The following is a 23,465-nucleotide window of genomic DNA, read 5'->3' as shown; positions in this document are numbered from 1 at the left end:
CTGGTGGTTACATTGTCAATGAATATTTAATATTTGCAATATTTAATACAAACAATTCATAAGAAAAAATGCTGTGCCTTGTCATAAGAGAAAGGAAAAAAACAAGGGTAAAAAAAATCAAGGAACCAGAAAAGTACAAATTTGACACAGTGGTATGAATAAGAAGGGTGAAGTCAACACAGTGCAGGAAATATTCTCAATGTTATTCAGGGGATTTCTATGAACACCTGCAATGTCAGCTGCATTATGCTTCATTGAACGATTAATATCATTTGCGATAATTTGGAAAATCACCTATATTCAAATATGGGACCAATGCTTATAAACGGCTCCTGTTTCCTTCTGTCATGTTGTTTGAGTTGAAGAAAGGTCAACATATACCAAGGATGCATATCATAGTATCCCTGCAGACTTGGGGGGCGGGGGAACAGAGGGGGAAAGCCCACAAATGTATCCAAAATGAATTTCTGCTACTTGAACTAGGATTATAGAAATACCTACTGCCTCCTCCAATTCAGTGGCATACTGCCTTTAAGACTTTTAAAAGAAATGTAAGTTGTTTCCTTCACCATATTTAGTGCACATTCATTCCATAGGTTAATTATATACTGTGTGGTCCAGAAGGAGTTCTGGTATGTATCCTTTTAGGGAGCAATCTTATAGCAACATCCACCTGCGTGAGTCAGGTTAGGATCCCACAGATCTCCAGATGAGCCAGGAGGCTCCTTGTGCATGTATGTTATTGAATCATAATTCCCTATCCTCTGCTGATCCACAGATATGCTGGCTGTGTCCTCCATCCTGGCTAATCCCGGCTAAACCTAATGGCCTGAGCCAAGCCCTGTGTACTTTAAGCTGGTGTAAGTACCCAAAAAGAGTGGCTGGGGAAAGCTAGTCAGATGGGCGGTGTATAAATATATTATTATTATTATTATTATTATTATTATTATTGGCTGCCAGAATTCCAGTAGAGCACCATCTGTGCCCTTGCCCCATGAGAACTAAAGAGGACCTTATACATTACATTCTTCACTGTCCTCTTTACTTGAGCTTTAGAGGTGGGATTCTGCAAACCATACCCAATTCGATAAATAACCCTGAAGATTGCATAAAATTCTTATTAGTAGATGTCAATCCACAGATTTCCCAAGTGCTGGTGGTCTATGTGATGAAGGCCATGAAAACTAGGGAAAGTTTTTTGGCTGACAAGGAAAAGACCCCTTTAATGTTGTCATAATTCACTCTTCTTTTTGTTTTGTGGGATGAGGTCATTGCTGGGGTATGCAATGAATTTTAATATTGTTTTAATATTGTTGTGTAGATATCTGTAGATAATTGTGTAAAGGCTTGGTCCTCACAATAAACTTTATTATATATTATTCTAGGGATGGGGGTTGGAGACTAGAGATGAAGGACTTTGGTTGGAATGTACCGTAAGTACGGTCAGCTCAGTCATGTGACCTGGTAGCCCAACATAAGCTAAAAGGATGCTTTGACTCAAAAACCATTTTAATGGCCTATTTTCCCTCTGCCAGGCTTAAGTCATCTAAACCAGCATTAGCTGTGCCCTGAACAGCATTTGGATCTGATGTTCTCTGTAATTCTATTACTGCTTGGTATGGTACAGCCTCCAAGACAGACAAGAAAAGGCTCCGAGTTGTAAGAATTGTAGAAAGGGTAATTTGTGCTAGCTTGCCTACAATAGAGACAATCTATGCTACCAGAGTTAAGAAGAGAGCAGAGAGAATTGCAGCAGATCCTTTACACCCCTGCCATCATCTGCTAGATTTACTCCCATCTGGACGTCGCTACAGGTCTTTATATACAAAACTGGCCAGGCACAGGAACAGTTTTTTCCCTTGTGTCATTAAATTGTTAAATTTGTAGATGTGTAGCTGAAGGGGAGGTCAATTATGGGTGGGTTTCTTTGCTTTTTTGTATTGTGAGTGGAACAGTGTGTGTATGTTTACATTGCAATGTAGCCGAAACAAATTCCAAGTATGTTGGAAAATGTACTTGGCCTATTATTATTATTATTATTATTATTATTATTATTATGTACTTTATGCTGACTTAGGGTATGTTGGGTTGTTTTATTTCAGATTCTTATGCTTAGGATGTTTCCTTTAAAGTACAAAGTCAGTTTTTCATTTGGCCTTTCCAGATGTAATGTTTACAAAAAAAGCCTTCCTGTGTTCAGTTACGCAATGAGACTTTTAATTCTTTTAGGTATTAGCCACACTGCGTTCTGTATGTCCTTGTTTCTGAAGCTGTAAATGATGGGATTCAGAACCGGTGGCAACACGGTATACAATACAGCAGAAACCAAGTCCACAGCAGGGGAGGAAAGTGATTTAGGTCTCAGGTAGGAAAACACAGCTGTGATCATAAATAAAGAAAAGACTGTCAGGTGGGGAGTGCAGGTAGAGAAAGCTTTATACCTGCCTTGAGCTGATGGAATCCTCAGTACAACTGAGAAGATGAAGCCATAAGAAACAAAGATGAACACAATACAAAAGGAGGACACACTGAGCCCAAAGACAAAGGGCAAAACTTCACTAACTTTAGTATCGCTGCAGGAAATCTTTTGTAACTGAGGCAAATCACAGAAAACCTGCCCAATAATATTGGAGCGGCAGAAGCTTAATCTAAACGTGACTGTGGTTTCCAATATTGCATGAACCGCGTTGCTTATCCAGGAAGCAGCTGCCATTTGAATGCAGGCCTCCCAGTTCATGATTTGGCTATATTGAAGTGGGTAGCTGATTGCTACATAACGGTCATAAGCCATGATAGTGAGCAAGGCAATCTCAGTTCCAGCAAATGTGATCACTAGGAAGACCTGTGTGACACACCCAGCAAAAGAAATCAATTTGTTGTTTGTCAGTGAAATGGCTATGGATTTGGGTACAGTAGTAGAGATATAGCAAACATCTAAAAATGACAAGCTTGTCAAAAAGAAATACATGGGGCTGTGTAGGTGGTGGTCTAGGGCCACAGTAGTCAAGATGAGAAAATTCCCCACCAAGGCTGTTAAGTAAATGAAGACAAACACCACGGAATGCAAAACCTGCGCATCACGATCATCCGAAAATGCCATCAGAAGGAACTCTGTTGCAGTAGTTTGGTTGGTCATTTAATTTCTTTCCAATATTCTGTGGAGTGAACAGTAAGCTTGTTTAAGGTGGTGATTCTGCAAAGGGGAAGCATTTTTTCATGATTATAGAATTATAGCATGCATATTGAAGTTCAAGTAAGTCATTTTTATTGCCCTTAGAAATATCAAGCATAATTTAAGAATTTTGAGTAAAATAGGTGACATAATATTATGGAATGTAAATTATTATTTGAGCTACCAAAAAGAAAAAAGAAAAAGAAAAGAAAAAAGAAAAAAAATCCAACAAACTTTAAGAGGGAGCATAAGTTGTACGATATCATTGCATTTATGTACATTTTGTAGATTTCATTACGTTGAAGAAAGGATGTACCTCACCAGATTGTGAAGGGGTTTACAACCTTAGAAATAAGCATTCAAGATAGATTAAAAAATAGGATTTCAATCAGAAAAATCGAAACTAGAAACAGAGTTAATAGAGACAGACAGCAAGAATTTGTCCAGAATGTATAATTTATTGTTAGAATGGCATCTGAAAGATGAGCAAACAAAATCGGTTATGATTGATTGGGCCAAGGATTTGGGTCATAATGTAATGATGTCGGATTGGGAAAAATTGTGGAAGAAGGGTATGAAATTTACGGCATGCACGGCGCTGAAAGAGAATTTAATGAAAATGATGTATAGATGGTATTTGACTCCGGTAAAATTAGCGAAAATGTATCACAAAGGTGATAATAAATGCTGGAAATGTAAAGAAGAAGTTGGTTCATTCTATCATATGTGGTGGACATGCCCCAAGATAAAAGGCTTCTGGGAAATGATTTATAATGAAATGAAAAAGATATATAAAAATACGTTTTTGAAAAAACCAGAGGCCTTTTTACTTGGAATAGTAGGGGAAGAAATCCCCAAAAAAGATGTCAATCTGTTTATGTATGCCACCACAGCTGCGAGGATTTTAATTGCAAAATATTGGAAAAAAGAGGAATTGCCCTCTTTACAGGAATGGCAAATGAAAATGCTGGACTTTATGGAACTGGCAGAGCTGACAGGAAGACTCCGAGATCAAGCAGGGGAAAGAGTGGAGGGAGACTGGAGAAAGTTTAAAATATATATAGGGAATTACTTTTGAAAGTTGAAAATCTGAACATCTAGGGAAATACAGAAGTTAAGGCAATAGGGAGATAAGAGGAGTTTATAAGGTTGAAAAATTGATATGCAAATATAAAGACGAGATTAAGAGGAACTAAGGAGATTATAGTATGAAGGAAGTAAAAGAGATGAAATAGAAACTGCTACAGTGATATTCAAAATAAAAATCAGATAGTGGGGAGTTGGGGAAGCCAAAAAGACAATGATTTAAAAAGTTGATTAAAGATGATATGTTTATGTTTTTGTTTGTATTGATGTTTTTTTTTGTTGTAATGATGTTCTTTGTATTTTTGGTATTTTATGTATTTTTTGTTTGTTTGTTATAAAATGTTTAATAAAAAAATATTTTTTAAAAAAAGAAATACTTGTGGTATTCCTGGTTATAATCTTATGTTGGTATGTATTTATAATACAATATTGAATAGATCATTTTGTTATATGAATGTATAAGAAGAGATTTTCATCCGCATCTTTTTACATCACTTAGGCCTCAAGCGGCTGTAGAAGCCAAAAGGCGAAACAGGTTGTTTTTATTCCGGAAAACCTTGTTCTGCTTGCATCTACTTATGGACTTCACACTTCATGAGATCACATATATTGGGTCCTTTTTGAACATTTGTTGTAATACATTTGTTGTAATATTTGGATTTACATGACAGAGCGGTCGAGTGCCACTGCTATTTACTACATTGTTTACCCCTATGTGGAGATAAATTAGACACTCTGGATATTGTTGACAGCAGCTCTCATCCACTCCTGTGCTCATCCCCATTATATGAGATTACTGGTATGTGGAAGGCCACAAATTTTGCACTCTGCAGTAAAATATCAGCTACTATGCTAACAATGAAGCCACTAAGTGTTAACAAGTCTGTAATAGTTTATCAGTACTCGCATGTTGTGGCTGAGAAGAAGGAAGGGGAAGACTCAGTAGCTTTGAATGTTACAATTGAATTAAAATTGATACAAATGAAAACATTTTAACCCATGAAAGCATTGGGTTAAAAAATAAAAACCTTATAACAGTTCAGAACATGGTCCTGCAATGATTAGCACCAATGCTCCAGGGATTTAGACAAGAATCTTTCTCATGCTTTGCTGAAAATACCATTTTGCGCTCCATCACTAAATAGCAATCTCATCCCATTGCTGTTGAATGGGCCCAGTTCTTTTCATAAAGAAATCAAGGCACACATATTGAAAACTTCAAAGTTATTGTCGTTTAAAGCTATATTTTGGTTCATCCACACTTTCCTTTCGCCACACACTTTCTTGGCACAGTTCTATGTGTCCGAGTCTGTGTCCAAGCCCCCCCCCCCTTTTGCCCCACTGCTTTCCCCAGGAAAACTTGCTCTCTCATACTGTATCTGAACAAACAGTAATTTGGGTTTTCCATGGATTTTCATTTGCTCTGATTCAGCTTCCAAGAGTGGGTTTTCGTGGGGAAAGTGTTGGAGCTGGAAAGCCCAGGCTTGTGCCTACAAAGGTGGAGCAAAGGTAAGTGTGGATGAGCCCTTTTTTGTGGGAAGGTGTTTTAACTGCAACAACTTTGAAGTTAAAAATTAAGAGGCTTACTGCCATGAACAAACAACTGGAATTCTCTTCCTCTCGAAGTGAAACATGTTTTCATTGTTTATGGGGAATTCTTATTTTGTCCCATAATGGACAAATTAATAAATAAATAATCTGGTGCTTATGGATATACCAGATTTATTTATTTTATTTTACTTTATAATGCATAACCTGCTGTACAATTTTTAAAAAAGTCAGAGTGATGTAAAAATAGACTAGGAAACATAATATGTATCATAAATAACGTTGAAAACATGAAACCAAGAGGAATTAAAAGCTTCAGAAATAAAATGGAGTAATTTCAGAAAGCTTGGGAATTTTAGTTGTCTACCGTATTGATTGCAGTAAACATCTTAACTGCTAACTGTAGCTACATTTTAACTGTAAATGTTATATTCTAGGCTTCTTTTGTTAGGGAAAGAGGTATGATTGTTTAGGGTGCAAGCCACAAACTTTTGTAAAACTCATTTTCCATGGCTTATTCATAGCTGACTTACATGAGGCAAGTAAATACAATTTATTATACCAGGCTTGTTGTAAAAGACATTGATAGTTGAAAGCTGGGAGGATTCATAAATAAACATAGGGTTGATTCTGAGGGTGGTCAGGGTCTTTCCATCTTTAGCAAAGGATAAGAATTTGGGAGTCGTCCAATATTGTATTGCTGTTTCACTTTGAAATAATCAGACCCCTCAGGAAACCTGGTTCAATATCAAATCCTTCAAGGCAGCGCTTTATGCTCAGTGAGTTGCCTTAAGGGACTTGATCATGTACTGAGCATGCTGAGTGATAGCTGGACTATTCTCTTCCTGGCCGCCAATGGGCAGCAACTAGGACAATTGATACTGCTGGCCAAGAAGAAGAAAAGGTTTGCATTTCATTTAAGAGAACATCCATTTACCAGTAAGCAGCATCCATTAAAATGAAAGGGGTTCAGATTAAAAAGATTTCTGGCCACATCAGAATGTTCCTGGCATAGCTGGGCTTTGACAGTTTAGCTCCCACATCCTATGTCAGGGAAGCCATCATCATTCCACCCCAGACATTTTTTGTTATGCAACTCCCATCATTCCTGACCACAGGCCATGTTGACTCGGGCTAATGGTAGTTGTAGTCCAAAATGTCCGGAAGACGCAACATTGTCTACCTCTGTTCAGTCTTTCCCTGTATTTATGGAAGGTAATTATTTGCAGTCTTTTGATTCCTTTTTTAAAGGATGCAACTCTATACTGCCCAAACACCACATAAATAAATATCAATCCCTGTTTCTATTCTCAGTACATTCAGTTATTCTCTTTCCTTCTCATTTCATCCAAATAGAGCTCATTCTAAATTTACTGACAATGTAAACATCAATGTGCTTAGATATAACCCAATCCTTTTGACTTCAGTGGGAGTTATTCCCAAGTAAACATGCATACGTTTGTAGCCCAAGGTGTAATCTTATGCAGATTTACCTGGCAGTAAGCAGAATTAAAGACAGAGAGGCTTGTGAGGAGTTAACCAGCAACGGATTGTGCTCTGTATCAGGAGTAAGTAAACTATGACCCTCCATCATTTTTTGAACTGCAAGTGTGCCATCACCCCTGATCATCAGCCATCCTGGCTGGGGTGATGAGAGGGCCAGAGGTTCTCACTCATAGCATATATCTTTTTAACGTTACAATGGAAATCTCAATTTATGCCTAATGTCAATACATGCTTATACGGAAATTTCTTTAATGCTTCTTCTGCAAAAAATAAATCCTAAATCAGACTTGTGTATGTTAAATGTAAAGCTTGTATATATATTTATGATTTTCCTTTCCTGAAAGTTACAAATACCATTCAGTGCTGTTGTCATTCCTCAATAGGAGTGTGCAAACAAATTTTACATTTTGATAACATTTTGAAATGCATTATCGTGATGAAATATTATCAGATTAATACTAAAGTTTCAGACACGTTATACCATTGTTAGAAGTGAAATATTGAACCAGACTTAGACATGCTTAGTGCAGATCAATTGCAATCAATGTGACAGCCATTAGTCATGGCTAACAAAAAGCATTTCTTTTTAAATGGCTCTTCTCTTAGCATCATTAAATTTTGATCAGACCTTTATTTCATTCTGGACATAATTTATTAAAATGCTCACCTCAATCTGAAGTTGATCCTCTTTGAAGATGGCAATGCATCTGTACCTGAGACTAAATTTGATTTGCAGAAGTGTGTACTGTGAAGAGGAGAGTGTTTCATCTCTGCTCCTAATAATAGTCATAAAGTTGTGAATCACCAAGGTGATGCATAACTTGCATCATGGAGTTGTACCTTGGAGATTTACAATGTCTTAACTTAGAATCCTTTCTCTAATTCATCAAGAGTGGCATAAGTTGTCGTCTTTTCTTTACAATAAATGAACTGTTGTTGGGTTTTGTTTTGTTTTTGTTTTGTTCAATTAGCTTCAGTATTCTTCCAGCAGTATTCTGCTATCTACTATCAACCAACTATTCTTAGTATTATAATATACTCTGGCATTCTCCACTATTTTGTCAGTGGTCTTGTATTAGAATTTAACAGTTGCACAGTCCTACTAAATACATCTGGTGAATTCAAAAGCAAGTCATCAATACATAGCCCTATCCTATTTAGGCTCCCCAACAATGAAAAAGGATATTGCCCCTCTATATCTCTCCTGATTGTGATCCCATGAATTGGCCTCTATTTATCAATGTGTCAAGATCACTTTTGAAGCTTTCTAAAATAGTGTGCATCATAGCTTATATTGTATAGTATTGTGCATTCTGGATGGTAGGGTTTTCAGAGAAGCACGATTGCCTGGAGCTCTCTGTCAACTGACTTGTTTGCTTGTGTTTATATTTACATATTTTATTGCATTTAATAAAATATAATATTTCATTGGGTTTCCTTGATTTCAATACAAAAATAATATTCCTGACTGTTAAAGCAACATAAGACACAAGAATCAAGGTAAACATACTATTAATAATAAATTTGCCATAATTCAACCTCTTTATTGATGAAACCTGATGGCTCTATTGCCAATGAATACATTTGAAACATTTAACACAAACAATTCATAAGAATAAAGAATCATTAGAATAAAGTTGCACCTTTTTTATTTAAGGTACAAAAAACAAGAAACTGGAGTACATATTTTAAACAGTGAATGAGAAACTGGAGAAGTACATATTTTAAACAGTGAATGAGGAAGGAAAAATCAGCACTGTACAGGAAATCTTCTCAGCGTACTTTAGTTCAGTTCTGTGAACACCTGGGATGTCAGAAGCATTTTTCCTTTCTCAGCAGCATATGTTCTTGTTAAGCAGTTCCTTATGGATGAATTCAGTTCTCTAAAAAATATCACTCTTGCTACTACCAAGCTGAATGGTCTACATCTTAAAAATGCACTAATTTGCAGAATCACCAGTATTTAGTTGTGGGATCCAATGATCCTATATGGCTCCTGTTTGTTCTTGCTGTGTTAGGAAAGTGCAAGAACTTAAGGGCCAGTTCATATACTCATTGCACTGTATACCTGAAGTCTGCTAAAATAACAAGGAGGAAAAGCCCATAAATACATCCCAAAGAGACTTCTGCTACTTGGCCTATAATTATAGAAATGCCAACTGTTGCTTCTCCTACTACTGTTGCTTCTCCAAGCAACAAATTCTATTCAGCAGAATAGTGTCTTTAAACATGAATGTAGCATAATGATAACCATTGATGAGTACTGAGCATGACAGTCATTGATAATCTCATTCTCCAGGATTAATTCTTATAATTTCCATTTTAAGGCTTTCTAAATTGGTGGCCATCACCACGTCCAGTGAATTCTACAGGCTACCTAAGTACTGTGTGACTGATCTCCCCACCAGAAATTCCAGATTGTAGCCAGTTTAATTAGCAATCTTACAGCAAGATCCACTGGGATGACTAGGGTTAGAACCTGCAGTTGAGACAAGAGGTTCCTTATGCAGCTAAACCATGCCAGCATGGCTCCCCATCTCCTGCTGTGCCAGAAGAATATTGGCGTATCCCTACCATTCTGGCTGAGCTGGGATCAGGTCATCTGAGCTGAGCATGGTGAATCATAAACCAACATAAATCCTAAAAAGGGGGTGTTTCGGACCATAGCTGGACCGGAGATGTAGGACTTAGGATGGATCCTAACCATGGCCAGCTGGATCATGTTACCTGGAAATTTGACATATGATAAGTAGCAAAAAAAGATCATGTGAGGCAAAAACATTTTTTGCTCTGCTTGTCTTAAGCCAGTGGTTCCCAACAAGTGGTCCGCGGACCCCCAGGGGTCCGCGAGCTATGCCAGAGGGGTCCGCAAGATCACCTCCCCAAGATGCGCGTACTGAGCGGCGCGCGCGCAGCGGGAACACCACGCACTGCTGCCGCGGCGTGGCGCCCCTAGCAATCCGCTCCGCCGACTCGGGAGTCTCCTTGGGTCTCCTCAGAGGAGGAGGCGCCACGCCGAAAGCCCCAGAGCTCGCTTGCCTCCTTCCCGCCCTCTCCCTGCCTGTGGCCAGCAGCTCCAGACACTGTTCTGTGGAGTTTTTGGCGTGGCTCCGCCTCCTCCGAGGAGACCCAATGAGACTCCCGAGTCGGCGGAGGGCGGCGGACTCGCTGCTGGGTGCCCCTGCTCCCTCAATTCAGGACCCGGTGGGAGGCTTTGAAGCGGGTGCGAGGTCACCTCTTCACCTCGGCAGCTGCGCCTTCCCCTCCCCCACCCCATACCACCGCCCTCCCCCACCCCCAGAGAGAGAGGGGGCCACTGTTTTTTGGGGTGGTGGTCTTACCCCCTCTGTCAGTGAGGGAGCAGTGCGGGCGCCTTACAAATCAGCCCCCTTTGCACAGAGGGGTGACTGGGTGGGAGAAGCCCATGGAATGCAGGCGCTCTAGCCCCGAAGAGGCTGTCACCTTGCTTGCAAAAGCAACAGCCTCTCCCGGGCTGAGCCGCCTGCCTGCCTTCTGTTGGCTCTCCTTAAAGCAAGCGAAGTAATTGCTTTAGAGGAGCCCACGGAGCGCAGGCGCTCTAGCCCCGAAGAGGCTGTAGCTCTGCTTGCAAAAGCAACAGCCTCTCCCGGGCTGAGCCGCCTGCCTTCCCTGCCTGCCTTCCGTTGGAACGCAGGCACGGAAGGCAGGAGGAGCACTTTTGGGATGCCCCATCCCCCCCCCCCCCCCGCTGCCAGTTACCAAGCCTGCTCCGCTTGCTTTGCTGCGAGCTGGGAGGGGTGGTGGTGGACGGGAGCTCCTGTCAGTCCGTCCCTTCTCCCAGCTCGCTGTACCAGCAAGAAAAGCAAGAGCCGCTTGGGCGCTGTGCACGGCTCTCCCTCCCTCCCTCTCTTTCTTTCTCTGACTCCTTCCTTCCTTCCTTCCTTCCTCCCTCCCTCCCTCCCTCCCTCCCTCCCTCCCTCTTTCACCCCTTCTTTCCTTAGCATTTGCTAATTTCCACCCGCTGCTTCTTGTCAGCTTCTTTTCTGGGGAACCTTTCCTAAAAATGGTCAACAACTTTGGGGGTCCCCTGCCTAAAAAAGGTTGTCAATTCTTGGGAATTTTTTTTGGGGGGGGAGCTCGCCGGAGGGATCTTCACACCACGGCGCTGGATATGTTTCACTCAGCCAAAATTGTTTAATAAAAAGGTGCTAATGGAGCCAAAAGTTATTTTCTGCTGACTAGTAGGCAGGTAGAGATTTGCAGTCAGATTTCAGAGTGAAAGTTTCAAGTTTGGAACCTAATATTTCAGAAATAATGAACTCAAAGGACAGATTTAACTCATCTCATTAAGAACTGAAAATTAAAACTAACTGTATACTGATGGAGTACTCTGTTGTAACTGTAAAAAACGTATAAAAAGACTATAAATTTGGCTCTCACTTTTTAATTTTAGGATTAGGAATTAATGGGGGTCCTTGTCACAATAGCGGCTCGATGAGGGGTCCTCGAGAAAATTTTGTTGGGAACCCCTGTCTTAAGCCATTAATGCAACAGTAGCACAGATTCTGAATGGAGCATCTAATATGGTTTACACCAGAATAGCTTACACTGGGCTTGCTCAGTATAAGGTTTCCCCCCAAAATATCAAACTCAGTCACTTAGTCAGTCCTTCTAGACATAATGTTTACAAGAATGCTGGTTACAGGTAGGTAGCTGTATCCTTCCAGTAGTACCTTAGAGACCAACTAAGTTTGTCATTGGTATGAGCTTTCGTGTGCATGCACATGAAAGCTCATACCAATGACAAACTTAGTTGGTCTCTAAGGTGCTACTAGAAGGGATTTTTATTATTATTTTGTTTCAAGAATGTTGGTGTATTAAATTATGCAATGAAGCTTTTTAATTTTGAAGGTATTAGCCACACTGCTTTCTGTATGTCCTTGTTCCTGAGGATGTAAATGATGGGATTCAGAACCGGTGGCAACACCGTATACAATATAGCAGAAACCAGGTCCACAGTGGGAGAGGAAAGTGATTTAGGTCTCAGGTAGGAAAACACAGCTGTGATGAGAAATAAAGAAAAAACAGCCAGGTGTGGAGTGCAGGTAGATAAAGCTTTACATCTGCTTTGGGCAGATGGAGTCCTCAGTACAACTGAGAAGATGAAGCCATAAGAAGCAAAGATGAACACAATACAAAAGGAGGACACACTGAGCCCAAGGACAAAGGACAAAACTTCACAAACTTTAGTATCGCTGCAAGAAATCTTTTGTAACTGAGGCATGTCACAGAAAAACTGCCCAATAATATTGGAGCGGCAGAAGCTTAATTTGAAGGTGACAGTTGTTTCCAGAAATGCATGAACCATGCTGCTTATCCAGGAAGCAGCTGCCATTTGAATACAGGCCTCCCAGTTCATGATTAGCCTATACTGGAGTGGGTAGCAGATTGCTACATAACGGTCATAAGTCATGACAGTGAGCAAGGTAATCTCAGCACCAACAAATGTGATCACTAAGAAGACCTGTGTGACACATCCAGCAAAAGAAATCAGTTTGTTGTTTGTCAGTGAAATGGCTATGGATTTGGGCACAGTAGTGGAGATGTAGCAAACATCTAAAAATGACAAGTTAGTCAAAAAGAAATACATGGGCCTGTGTAGGTGGTGGTCTAGGGCCACAGTAGTCATGATGAGAATATTCCCCACTAAGGTTGTTAAGTAAATGAAGAGAAACATCACGGAATGCAAAATCTGTGCATCACGATCATCCGAAAATGCCATCAGAAGGAACTCTGTTGCAGTAGTTTGGTTGGTCATTTAATTTCTTTCCAATATTCTGTGGAGTGAACAGTAAGCTTGTTTAAGGTGGTGATTCTGCAAAGGGGAAGCATTTTTTCATGATTATGTATGTTGAATTCCATTAAGTGATATGTCTTGCTCTTAGAAATATCTATTACAATTTAAGAATTTTAGGGGAAATAGCTGACATTGAAAACTCCAAAAGCAAGTTATCATCAGGGGGGAAATAGCTACTTGAAGAGAAGCCATTCATGAATGCTATCATTCAATAATATATCATAACAGCTGCAGGGAACCTCATACCCTCTATCTGCTTTATAATGTCAGTTCTCAGCAACCCCAGCATTCATGGGCAATGGTCAGAGATTATGGGATTTGGTGTACAGCGTCATGTAGAGGTTCACAGGCTTCCCTCCCTGCAGTAAAATATAAATGCCCCTACAAATAATTAAGTAACTAAATAGTAATTTCATCTGGAATAGTTTTATTCCAACTACAGTGGTACCTCGGTTTATGAACTTTATCCGTTCCGGAAGTCCGTTCTTAAACCAAAGCCATTCTTAAACCGAGGCGCGCTTTCCCTAATGAGGCTTCCCGCTGCCAGTGCCCTTCCACTGTTCGACTTCCGTTCTTAGACCAAGGTAAAGTTCGCAAACCGGGACACTACCTCTGGTTTTGCGGAGTTCTTAAACCAAATAGTTCGTAAACAGGGCTGTTCTTAAACCAAGGAACCATTGTATATGTATTCACGAAAATGAAAAGCAATTAAGCCTGCTGGACAAGGAGAGACAGAATTTTCCCTTTTCTCAAAGGGAGTAATCCTATAGCAAGATCCACTGGGATGAGTCTGGTTCGGTGGCTGAGCCATGCGATTCATGATACAGCCAAAATGCACATGATACAGCCAAAATGCCTCACCCTCAGCTCCTAGAGAATAAATCTGAGAAGGCGGCTCAGTATGGATCATAAACCTGTTCACTTCTTTACATGGCTTGCCAACCCAGTGTGAGTTAAATCAGGAAAAACATCTATTTCAAACACTATTTTAAATACAGTACTGTTTTGAAAGCTTGTTTTCACTCTGCCAGACAGGACATCTCTGACAGCCCTAGCCCTACACCTGAATGGAGTATGGATCTGGTATATTTTATGCAAGCCTAATTTACGTGAGACTTTCATCATGCCACCTTCTTGTGTGTAGGATTGCTCCCTAAGGCTGTGGTCCACATACTATGCTGGCTGTGCAAATAGGGAAGCCCCTGCTACACCAAGAAATTGGAAACATGGTATTTTTTGCAGAGGGAAGGCACATTCCTTCTCTGGCAGTGTACAGCTTTCAATACAGTGGTACCTCGGGTTACAAATGCTTCAGGTTACAAACGCTTCAGGTTACAAACTCCGCTAACCCAGAAATAGTACCTCAGGTTAAGAACTTTGCTTCAGGATGAGAACAGAAATCGTGCTCCTGCGGCGCGGCAGCAGCAGGAGGCCCCATTAGCTAAAGTGGTGTTTCTGGTTAAGAACAGTTTCAGGTTAAGAACGGACCTCCGGAATGAATTAAGTTCTTAACCAGAGGTACCACTGTAGTAGCTAAAGAAGAGACGAATTCCCCTTCTGTACAGTCCTAATTGAACTGTATTGAGGGATGCTGAGAACGGAGTTAAGGCACTTCTCTCACAACCACAGAGAGTCAGAGCTTCCTCAGCCGAGCCTTTGGTACATCATACCTTATTCCATCCTTTCCAAAATCATGTCCTTTCATGTTACATTATTAGATATGTTGTTGTTGTTTAGTCGTTTAGTCGTGTCCAACTCTTCGTGACCCTTCGTGACATTATTAGATAGGTAAATGTAAAGGTACCCCTGACCATTAGGTCCAGTCGCAGATGACTCTGAGGTTGCGGCGCTCATCTCGCTTTACAGGGAGCCGGTGTTTGTCCGCAGGCAGTTTTTCCAGGTCATGTGGCCAGCATGACTAAGCCGCTTCTGGTGAAACCAAAGCAGTGCACGAAAACACCGTTTACCTTCCTGCCGGAGCAGTACCTGTTTATCTACTTGCACTTTTTGGCATACTTTCGAACTGCTAGGTTGGCAGGAGCTGGGACTGAACAACGGGAGCTCACCGCATCGTGGGGATTCAAACCACCGACCTTCTGATCGGCAAGCCCTAGGCTCTGTGGTTTAGACCACAGCACCACATGCGTCCCTCAGTACTTTGCAGCAAAATCAAGTAAATCCAACTTCACTTAGAAAGCAACAAGGATACTTCTATTTAATAGGCAGTCAACATCTTTGGTTTGAGACACTTTGCATCATTTTTAATGAATCCAGCACTATACCACTAAATACCATTCTAACCAATTTTATCTTATGAATAAATTAATTTTCCTTCTTATTTCATCCATAGTGAGTTCATTCAAAATTTACTAACAGTTCAAATATCAAAATGTTTACATATAAACAAGTCCCTCCCAAGTAAGCATTTATAGGGTTGTAGATTTATCTGGTAGTAAGCAGAATTGAAGACACAGGCTTATGAAGGAGTCAACCTGCAAAGGATTGTGCTCTACATCATGGGTGGAAACCTTATCCCACTTATAAGTGTTTAATCATGTATGCAACCACATCTGCTAGACTTCTCATAGCAAAGAGATGGAAAAGTGTACACAAATTCCAACGATAGAGGATTGGCAAATCAAATTAATAAGATATCAAAATATGGCAAGGAAAATAGGAGAAATCAAAAGGATATCTAAACAGAAAGTCGATAAAGATTGGGGGAAATTCAATGATTATAAGAAGAAATTTGTGGAAAACACCAGCCTCTTAACAGACAGGTGAACAGTTCAAGTAATATAAATAATCACGATATAAAATATCCAAAAATGTATACAAAAATTCTTTTGGGAAACCAATGTTGAAATAGAGAATAGGCTGGAAGTCACACGGGGGGGGGGGGGTGTAGGGTGAAGGGTGAGAGGGAACTATTTATCTTGATTTGTTTGGTAGTTTTTTTCTTTGTATTTTGTTGTATTATTATTTGTATATTTATCATCAAATGTTGTTTTGGTAGTATATTTACTTTTATTTCTTTATTTCTTTTTTCTGTTGTATTATGAAAATTCTAAATAAATAAAAAATCTTAAAAAGGGGGGTGGAGACCTGTGCCCCTCTAGAAATTTCTGAACTGCAACTGCCATCGTTTTACTGTTTTACCGTAAATGTCACAGTGGAAATCTCTATTTATGCCTAACGCGGATGCATGATTCAGCAAATTTCTTGGATGTTTATTCTTTTACAAGGAACATAATAAATCTTTATTACAGTCCAAATATCCGTAACATAGATTCAGAATAAAATACAGATTCATACAGACAACCCCCCCTGGAGAGGAAGACCGAGACGATATTTCTTTAGTCTTGAGTATGATTATCTTTAGTAAGTAATAAGTATGACTACCGAAAGAAACTTTGCCACAGCCACTGTGATATCATTAGACTTGTCGTCCAGAAGATATTTAGTATAGCAGGCTTCGGATTCACCCAGCCAATTTGCCAGTAGGGGTTTAATCAATAGATCCCTAGCTTGCTCATATTGTCCGCAATGCAGTAGGATATGCCTCATACAACCAACGTCCTGAGAGCGTAGACAGAGCCTATTCTGATAAGTGATCCCTCTCAGTCTTTCATTAGCACTTCTGATAGAAATACATTTAATTTGGCTTTGGTAAAAAGACACCAATAAGTTGGTACAGACAGATTTCTAAGATATGCAAGTATCTGAAAATAGTACCGTAATGAATTCCTACAGCTTTCGGGCCACAGAAAACATGAGATTGAGATCGGAGATCACTATGTGATATGTCCCAGAGCCTTTGCCTCAGAGATTCAAGGGTGGTATCATATCCCAGATGGTACAAGAGAGAAGGTGGCAGTCCAATTGAAGTGGCTTTTCTGACCATAGTTTTCATTCATGAGCTCGTAAACTCCTCATTGTTTAAGTACAGTAACCCCTTCCCTAGGCCAAAGTATCTCAGGGCAGCCAACCATGCTTTTGTTGAGAGAGGGCATTCACCTGTTTCTAAAAATAAAATTGCATTTGGAACACAATTTGGAACCTGTAAAAGGGATCGGAGGAACTTTGCCTGGAACCCATCAAACATGGGGAATGAGCCATTGAACCAGACGTTTGAGGCATAGAGGAGTTGAGAGACAGATTTTGCGATTTTTTTGGGGGGGAACATAATGGTCTCCCCTTGTATAGAAGAATCAAAGTATAGCCAGTTTGCTTACCTCCACCTTTTGATAGGCAGTCTGCCAATGGTGTTTCCAGGACTCAGAATGATGGAATAGAAGCCCTAGGTACTGGAAGTATTTGGTCTGCTCTAGTTTGTGACCATCCAGTACCCATTTACTCTTACAAGTAACATACATCTTGTATATCATACATTCTCTTTGTAATGTTACTTTGATTAATGGTACAGATACAATTAAGAGCTCCTGCCATTTTTTAAAAAAGGCAGATGCAAACAATTTGTACATTATTACTTTTTATTGAAAAAAGCAAAGTGGCAAAAACTTAAAAATGCATTATCATAATAGTGTTGGATACTATCCTGTCTGGCAAGTCACACCATTGTTAGAAGTAGAATCTTGAGCTCATGTTTTTGTATCCAGACTTAGTCATGCTTGTAATTGATGGGACACCCATTAGTTATGGTGAATAACTTAAGTCCCATTCTTTTAAAGGGCGCTACTCTCAGCATTTTGATTAGATCCATATTTTGTACTGAATATAATTCATGAAAATACTCACCTCAACTTGAAGTTATTCCTCTTAGAATATGAAGGTGGTTGTATGCCTGGACTTCCGGTTGATCACCATGTCAGCTGGACAGGGAGATTTCTCGCGCCGAGAAACTCCAGCGCTTTGATATTACAATTTATGTACAGAAGCAGGTACTGTACTGTGAAAAGGAGAGTGATTAATCTCTGCTCCCCATAGTGTTCATGAAGTTGTGAATCACTAATGTGATCCATAAGTTGCAATGTGGAATTGTACCTTGGAGATTTACAGTTCATTAACTTTCAAACTTTTTTCTGATTCATCAAAAGTGGCAAAAGAGCCCATATTTCCTTTTTTAAAAACCAACTTATTTCTTACTTGTTTGGAAGCTTTGACCCTTACACTTTGCTTTGTAAGATATATTTAGGTTACTCTAATTTGCAGGAAATATCTAGCTAGTGAGAAAATGGGGGAAATGCCTTACAATGACTTTACAGTGACTTTCTGGTAAGTGGAGAGTAGAGCATACAGGTAAGACATAATTCAACCAGGAAGCTGTGTCAAATCACGTTTTGTACAAATTAGTGGTAGCCAGCCAGAAGGGTAGGGAACTTTCAACTAACGTTTGAGGCTGACCACCTAATTTGAACAAAAGAGCAGAACAGTAGCAATTGGTGTGATTGGAACAGTACAATCTAAGTAAGAGGGTTGCCATGGGAGGCTCTCTCTACTCTATCTAAGTAGCTGTGCATAAAAAAAAAAAAATACTGCCTAAGAGGAGGGGGTCCTTTCCACTCAGACCAAGGTTCCTCTGCATGGTGGGGTTGTATGCTCCACTCCTTACTTACCAGAAAGACACCATGGAGTAGTATACAGGCAAGGGATGTACCCATTCAGTGACACCACTCCATTCGTGGGTGACACGCAAACCTAGGACATCATACTTTGAAGGGTCCTCCTGCCAAACATGAAGTTCTGGGGATGTGTATATATCCACCTTGATGTGTTTTATGAAGGTGGATGGCTGTTCTCAGTTCAATCAGTCTTTTTGAAGTCCTCTTGTGAAACCCAAGGAGACATGATCACTTCCTCCCCAGGCCCCCAGTATCTCTGCTTTTTGAATGTTTGATAATTTGCTGTAGAAATCACCATCCAAGTCCTCTGTCTCTCTTGGAGGTCTATAGAAGACACCCACAATAAGGTCACTGCTGTTTCTCTCTCCTACAATTTGTTCTGATATAATCTCAAGCTGCCTTCCCTGCTCCAAATCATGGATCTCTTCACGAGTGTACACATCCTTTACATATAATGTTATTCTTCCTCCCTCTCTGTTTGGTATATTTCTTTTTGAATAGGTTATATCCCTCAATTCGTACATTCCAGTCATGAGTCTCATCCTACCAGATTTCAGTAATGCTTAAACCACAGAGCCTAGGGCTTGCCCATCAGAAGGTTGGTGGTTCGAATCCCCGTGATGGGATGAGCTCCCATTGTTTGGTCCCAGCTCCTGCCAATCTAGCAGTTTGAAAGCACACAGTGCAAGTAGATAAATAGGTACCGCTCTGGCGGGAAGGTAAATAGCATTTCCGTGCACTACTCTGGTTCACCAGAAGCAGCTTAGTCATGCTGGCCACATGACCTGAAAGCTGTACGCTGGCTCCCTTGGCCTGTAACACTTTACAGTGACACAGAGTTGTCTGCGACTGGACCTAATGGTCAGGGGGCCTTTTAACTTATTTATAACTCAAATTTGTCTTGCTTGTTTTCCATACTCTGTGTATTAGCGTAGAGACAAGTGAAACCATGAGTCATTTCCCCAGCTGCTTTCTTTTTGCAGTCTACTGCCTTTTAGCAGGTTTCTGTAGCACTGCCTCAGTTCCCTGTTCATCATTGAAACTATTATCCCTGGTACCAGTTGTTCCCCTGTCATCTGTAATGCTGTCCCCCTACTGTTCAGATTTATTTTAAAGATCTCGTATTCAGGTCCATACAACTCTTAGCAAACACATTCTTGCCAACTGCTGTGAAGTGCAACCCACCTCTTGCCAGATGCCTTTCCTTAAGGAAGGAGAATCCAACCTTTTCCTGATAACACCACCTGCACAGCCAGTTGTTTACTTCCAGTATTTTCCTCTCTCTTTCTGGGCCATGACCTTCATCAAGAAGGAGTGGTGAAAAAACCACCTGTACCCCCAGCCCTTCAATTTCCTACCCAGAGTCTCATAATCCCTTGCTATATATTTAAGGCTGTGTCTGGAATTATAATTTGTACCCACATGATTAAGAAAGAAGGGGCAGTGGTCACTGGCAACTTCTCAATCACATCATGAACCTTTGTACCTAGATGACAGCATACCTGGCACATCCACACAACACTGCCGCTGTCCCCACCCAGTAGGGAATCAATTAAATGCAAAAAATTAATTTTTGAAGCAATTGAATGCACAAATTGTCATCTCATCTGTCCTCCCAGTTGAATGATGTCGTCCAGGGAGAGAGGGGGGAATAGGGGAAGTGAACAACTGGCTTCACAAATGGTGCAAGCAGGAATGGTTTGGATTCCCTGATCACGGTCTGCAGTTTCTTGAAGACGGACTTCTGGCAAGTGATGGGCTGCACCTCACAAGGGTTGGGAGGAATGTTTTTGCCATTAATCTCAAAAACCTCATCAGGAGGGCTTTAAACTGACTTATGTGGGGGAGGCAGACAGTGGTCCTGAAGCTAGGAGTCTATCAAGTGCTGTAGATGATCATCCAAATGTCAAGGACCAAATGGAGCAAACAGCACACAGACCTAGTGGTGGGAGGAAAACATCCTCAAATAAGAGACATGGGGGGATGATCAATGGTCTTCAATGTCTGCATACTAATGCACGGAGCATGGGAAATAAACAAGATGAACTTGAGCTCTTGGTACAGCAAACTAAATACGACATACCAGTAACAGGCATCACTGAAACCTGGTGGGATGAGTCTCATGATTGGAATGTAGTAATAGAGGGATACAATCTATTTCAGATAAATAGACCAAACAGGAAAGGAGGGGGAGTGGCGTTATATGTCAGGGATGTGTATACCTGTGAAGAGATCCAGGGTTTAAAACATCAAAGCCAAAATGAGAGTATCTGGGTCAAAATTAAGGGAGAGAAAAATAACAGTGATCTCATTGTGGGAGTTTACTATAGATCCCCAAGCAAAACTGAGGACACAGATGATGCCTTCCTGGAACAGATGACTAAGCATTCAAAAGGAAGTGAGATAGTAGTAATAGGGGATTTCAACTATCCTGATATTTGTTGGATGTCAAACTCAGCCAAGAGCATAAGGTCGAAAAGATTCCTCACTAGCCTTGCAGACAATTGCATTGTCCAGAAAGTGGGAGAAGCAACAACACAGCCCAGAACAAGTAAGGAGGTAGTACAAGAATACTTGGCTAGCTTAGATGTATTCAAGTCTCCAGGGCCATATGAACTACATCCAAGAGTATTAAAAGAACTGGCAGAGGTGATTTCAGAACCAGTGGCAGTAATCTTTGAGGATTCCTGGAGAACAGGTGAAGTCCCAGCAGACTGGAGGGGGGCAAATGTTGTCCCTATTTTCAAAAAGGGGAAAAGAGAAGACCCAAACAATTACCGCCCAGTCAGCTTGACATCAATACCAGGAAAGATTCTATAGCAGATCATTAAGCAAACGGATTGAAGAACAGTTTATTGGAATAGTTTATTGGAACTCATCTAGTTTAGTACAGCATCCAGACACCGATCCAATACTTCTGAGTCAGATGTTATAGAGAAGTAGAGCTGTGTATAATCAGTGAATGGGTGGCAGCTTTCTTCAAAATTCCTAACAACCGCACTGAACAGCTTGAGTTAAATAGCACTGAGGAAAGACTAGTTCCCTGTGGAATCCCATAGTACAAATGCCAGGGGATAAAAGATTCATATTTCTACGAAACATATGAAATAATCATTAATGTTGTTAAATAAACTCATATTTAGTGGGAATGTGACATCCATATGATTGTTTGGTAATATAAATCACAAATGTCCAGAAGGAGAAGCCACATTAGAGCATCCTTAAGATTTTCAGAAATGTTTTTAACCACAGATGCATGGAATAACAAGATGTTTCCATTTCATCCAAAATACATCCAAAACATTTCTCCAGAAACCTTTCAGAAAAGGGATTCTGAACCACAACGAAATAAATTACAACATTCATGTATTCATTATCACTTAATCCATTAATATGACAAAGAGCCTAGGAGTATGATAAATAAATAAAAATGAGACGGGTCCTATATTAAGCAAAAGGGAATATACCTAATATGAACATTTAGTTTCTCCATTAATTTTCCAAAAATCTGGAAATGATGAATCATGCAAAGAGATGTTTCAGTTTTCTGGGTATTTTCCACACTGCCAGTTGGATGTCCTTGTTCCTGAGACTATAAATAATGGGATTAAGAACCGGTGGTAAAACTGTATATAATACAGCTGCAACCAAGTCCACAGTGGGGGAAGAAAGTGCTTTTGGCCTCATGTATGAAAACACACCTGTGGTGATGAATAAAGAAAAGACAGTCAGGTGAGGAGTGCAGGTAGAAAAAGCTTTATATCTGCCTTGGACAGATGGGATCCTCAGCACAGCAGAAAATATGTAGCCATAGGAAGTAAAGATGAAGGTAAAAAAGAAAGCGTCTGGAATAAACCCAAAGACAAGAATCAGAATTTGATTCACTTTTGTATCACTGCAAGAAATCTTTTGCAATTGAGGAATGTCACAAAAATATTGCCCAATCATATTTGTTCCACAGAAATTTAGTATGAAAGTGAAACTTGTTTCCAGTACTGCATGGATCAGGCTGCCTATCCAGCAAGTAGCTGCCAATTGGATACAAGCATGCCGATTCATGACTAAGGTATATTGTAATGGACGACAGATTGCTACATAACGGTCATAAGCCATAACAGTGAGCAAGGCAAGCTCACCACCAACAAATGTGACGACTAAGAAGACCTGTGTGACACATCCGGCAAAAGAAATCATGTTGTTGTTTGTCAATGAAATGACAATGGATTTGGGTACAGTAGTGGAGATGGAGCAGACATCAAACAATGACAGGTTGCTCAAAAAGAAGTACATTGGGCTGTGAAGGTGGTGGTCTAGGGCCACAGCTGTGATGATGAGAGAATTTCCTACTAAGGCTGTTAAGTAAATGAAGAGAAATATTACAGAATGCAAAATCTGCATATCACGGGTTTCAGCAAAACCCATGAGAAGGAACTCTGTTGGCGTAGATTGGTTAGCCATTTCTCTCATTTCTGTCATTCTGCAGATAGAAGTTAAAGAGTTGTCAGTTAGAGGAGCTTACAATTCTATGTAAAAAACATTCTATGTTTTTTTTTAAAAAAATATCATCTTAGATATTGGTTCTAGTTCACAACTACACATCTATCCACATAAAGAACCATGTATGCACAGTATCAGTTGCTAATGTGTTCTTTCATCTTGATATGACATGAAACCTAATGGGGAGAGTATGTGCACTCACATATTTTGAGCTAATATGATTTATCCACCCTCAAAA

At 40.2% G+C, this 23,465-nt stretch overlaps 3 protein-coding genes across 3 annotated transcripts; all 3 read right to left on the bottom strand.

The window, feature by feature from the left end:
* Nucleotides 1–2,200: 2,200 nt before the first annotated feature.
* On the bottom strand, nt 2,201–3,136 carry LOC118078743 (olfactory receptor 14A16-like). Its single transcript, XM_035102739.2, has one exon. It carries the CDS (start codon nt 3,134–3,136, stop codon nt 2,201–2,203), a length of 936 nt encoding a protein of 311 aa, XP_034958630.2.
* A 9,037-nt stretch (nt 3,137–12,173) lies between these two features.
* LOC118078904 (olfactory receptor 14C36-like) lies at nt 12,174–13,109 on the bottom strand. Its single transcript, XM_035102911.2, has one exon. It carries the CDS (start codon nt 13,107–13,109, stop codon nt 12,174–12,176), a length of 936 nt encoding a protein of 311 aa, XP_034958802.2.
* Nucleotides 13,110–22,252: 9,143 nt separating this feature from the next.
* Nucleotides 22,253–23,206, bottom strand: LOC132592924 (olfactory receptor 14A16-like). Its single transcript, XM_060281160.1, has one exon. It carries the CDS (start codon nt 23,204–23,206, stop codon nt 22,253–22,255), a length of 954 nt encoding a protein of 317 aa, XP_060137143.1.
* Between the last annotated feature and the right edge of the window lie 259 nt (nt 23,207–23,465).

This window comes from Zootoca vivipara, chromosome 13 (genome assembly GCF_963506605.1).
Source record: "Zootoca vivipara chromosome 13, rZooViv1.1, whole genome shotgun sequence".
NCBI classification, from domain to species: Eukaryota; Metazoa; Chordata; class Lepidosauria; order Squamata; family Lacertidae; genus Zootoca; species Zootoca vivipara.
This window is presented reverse-complemented; position numbering and strand designations above follow the sequence as displayed.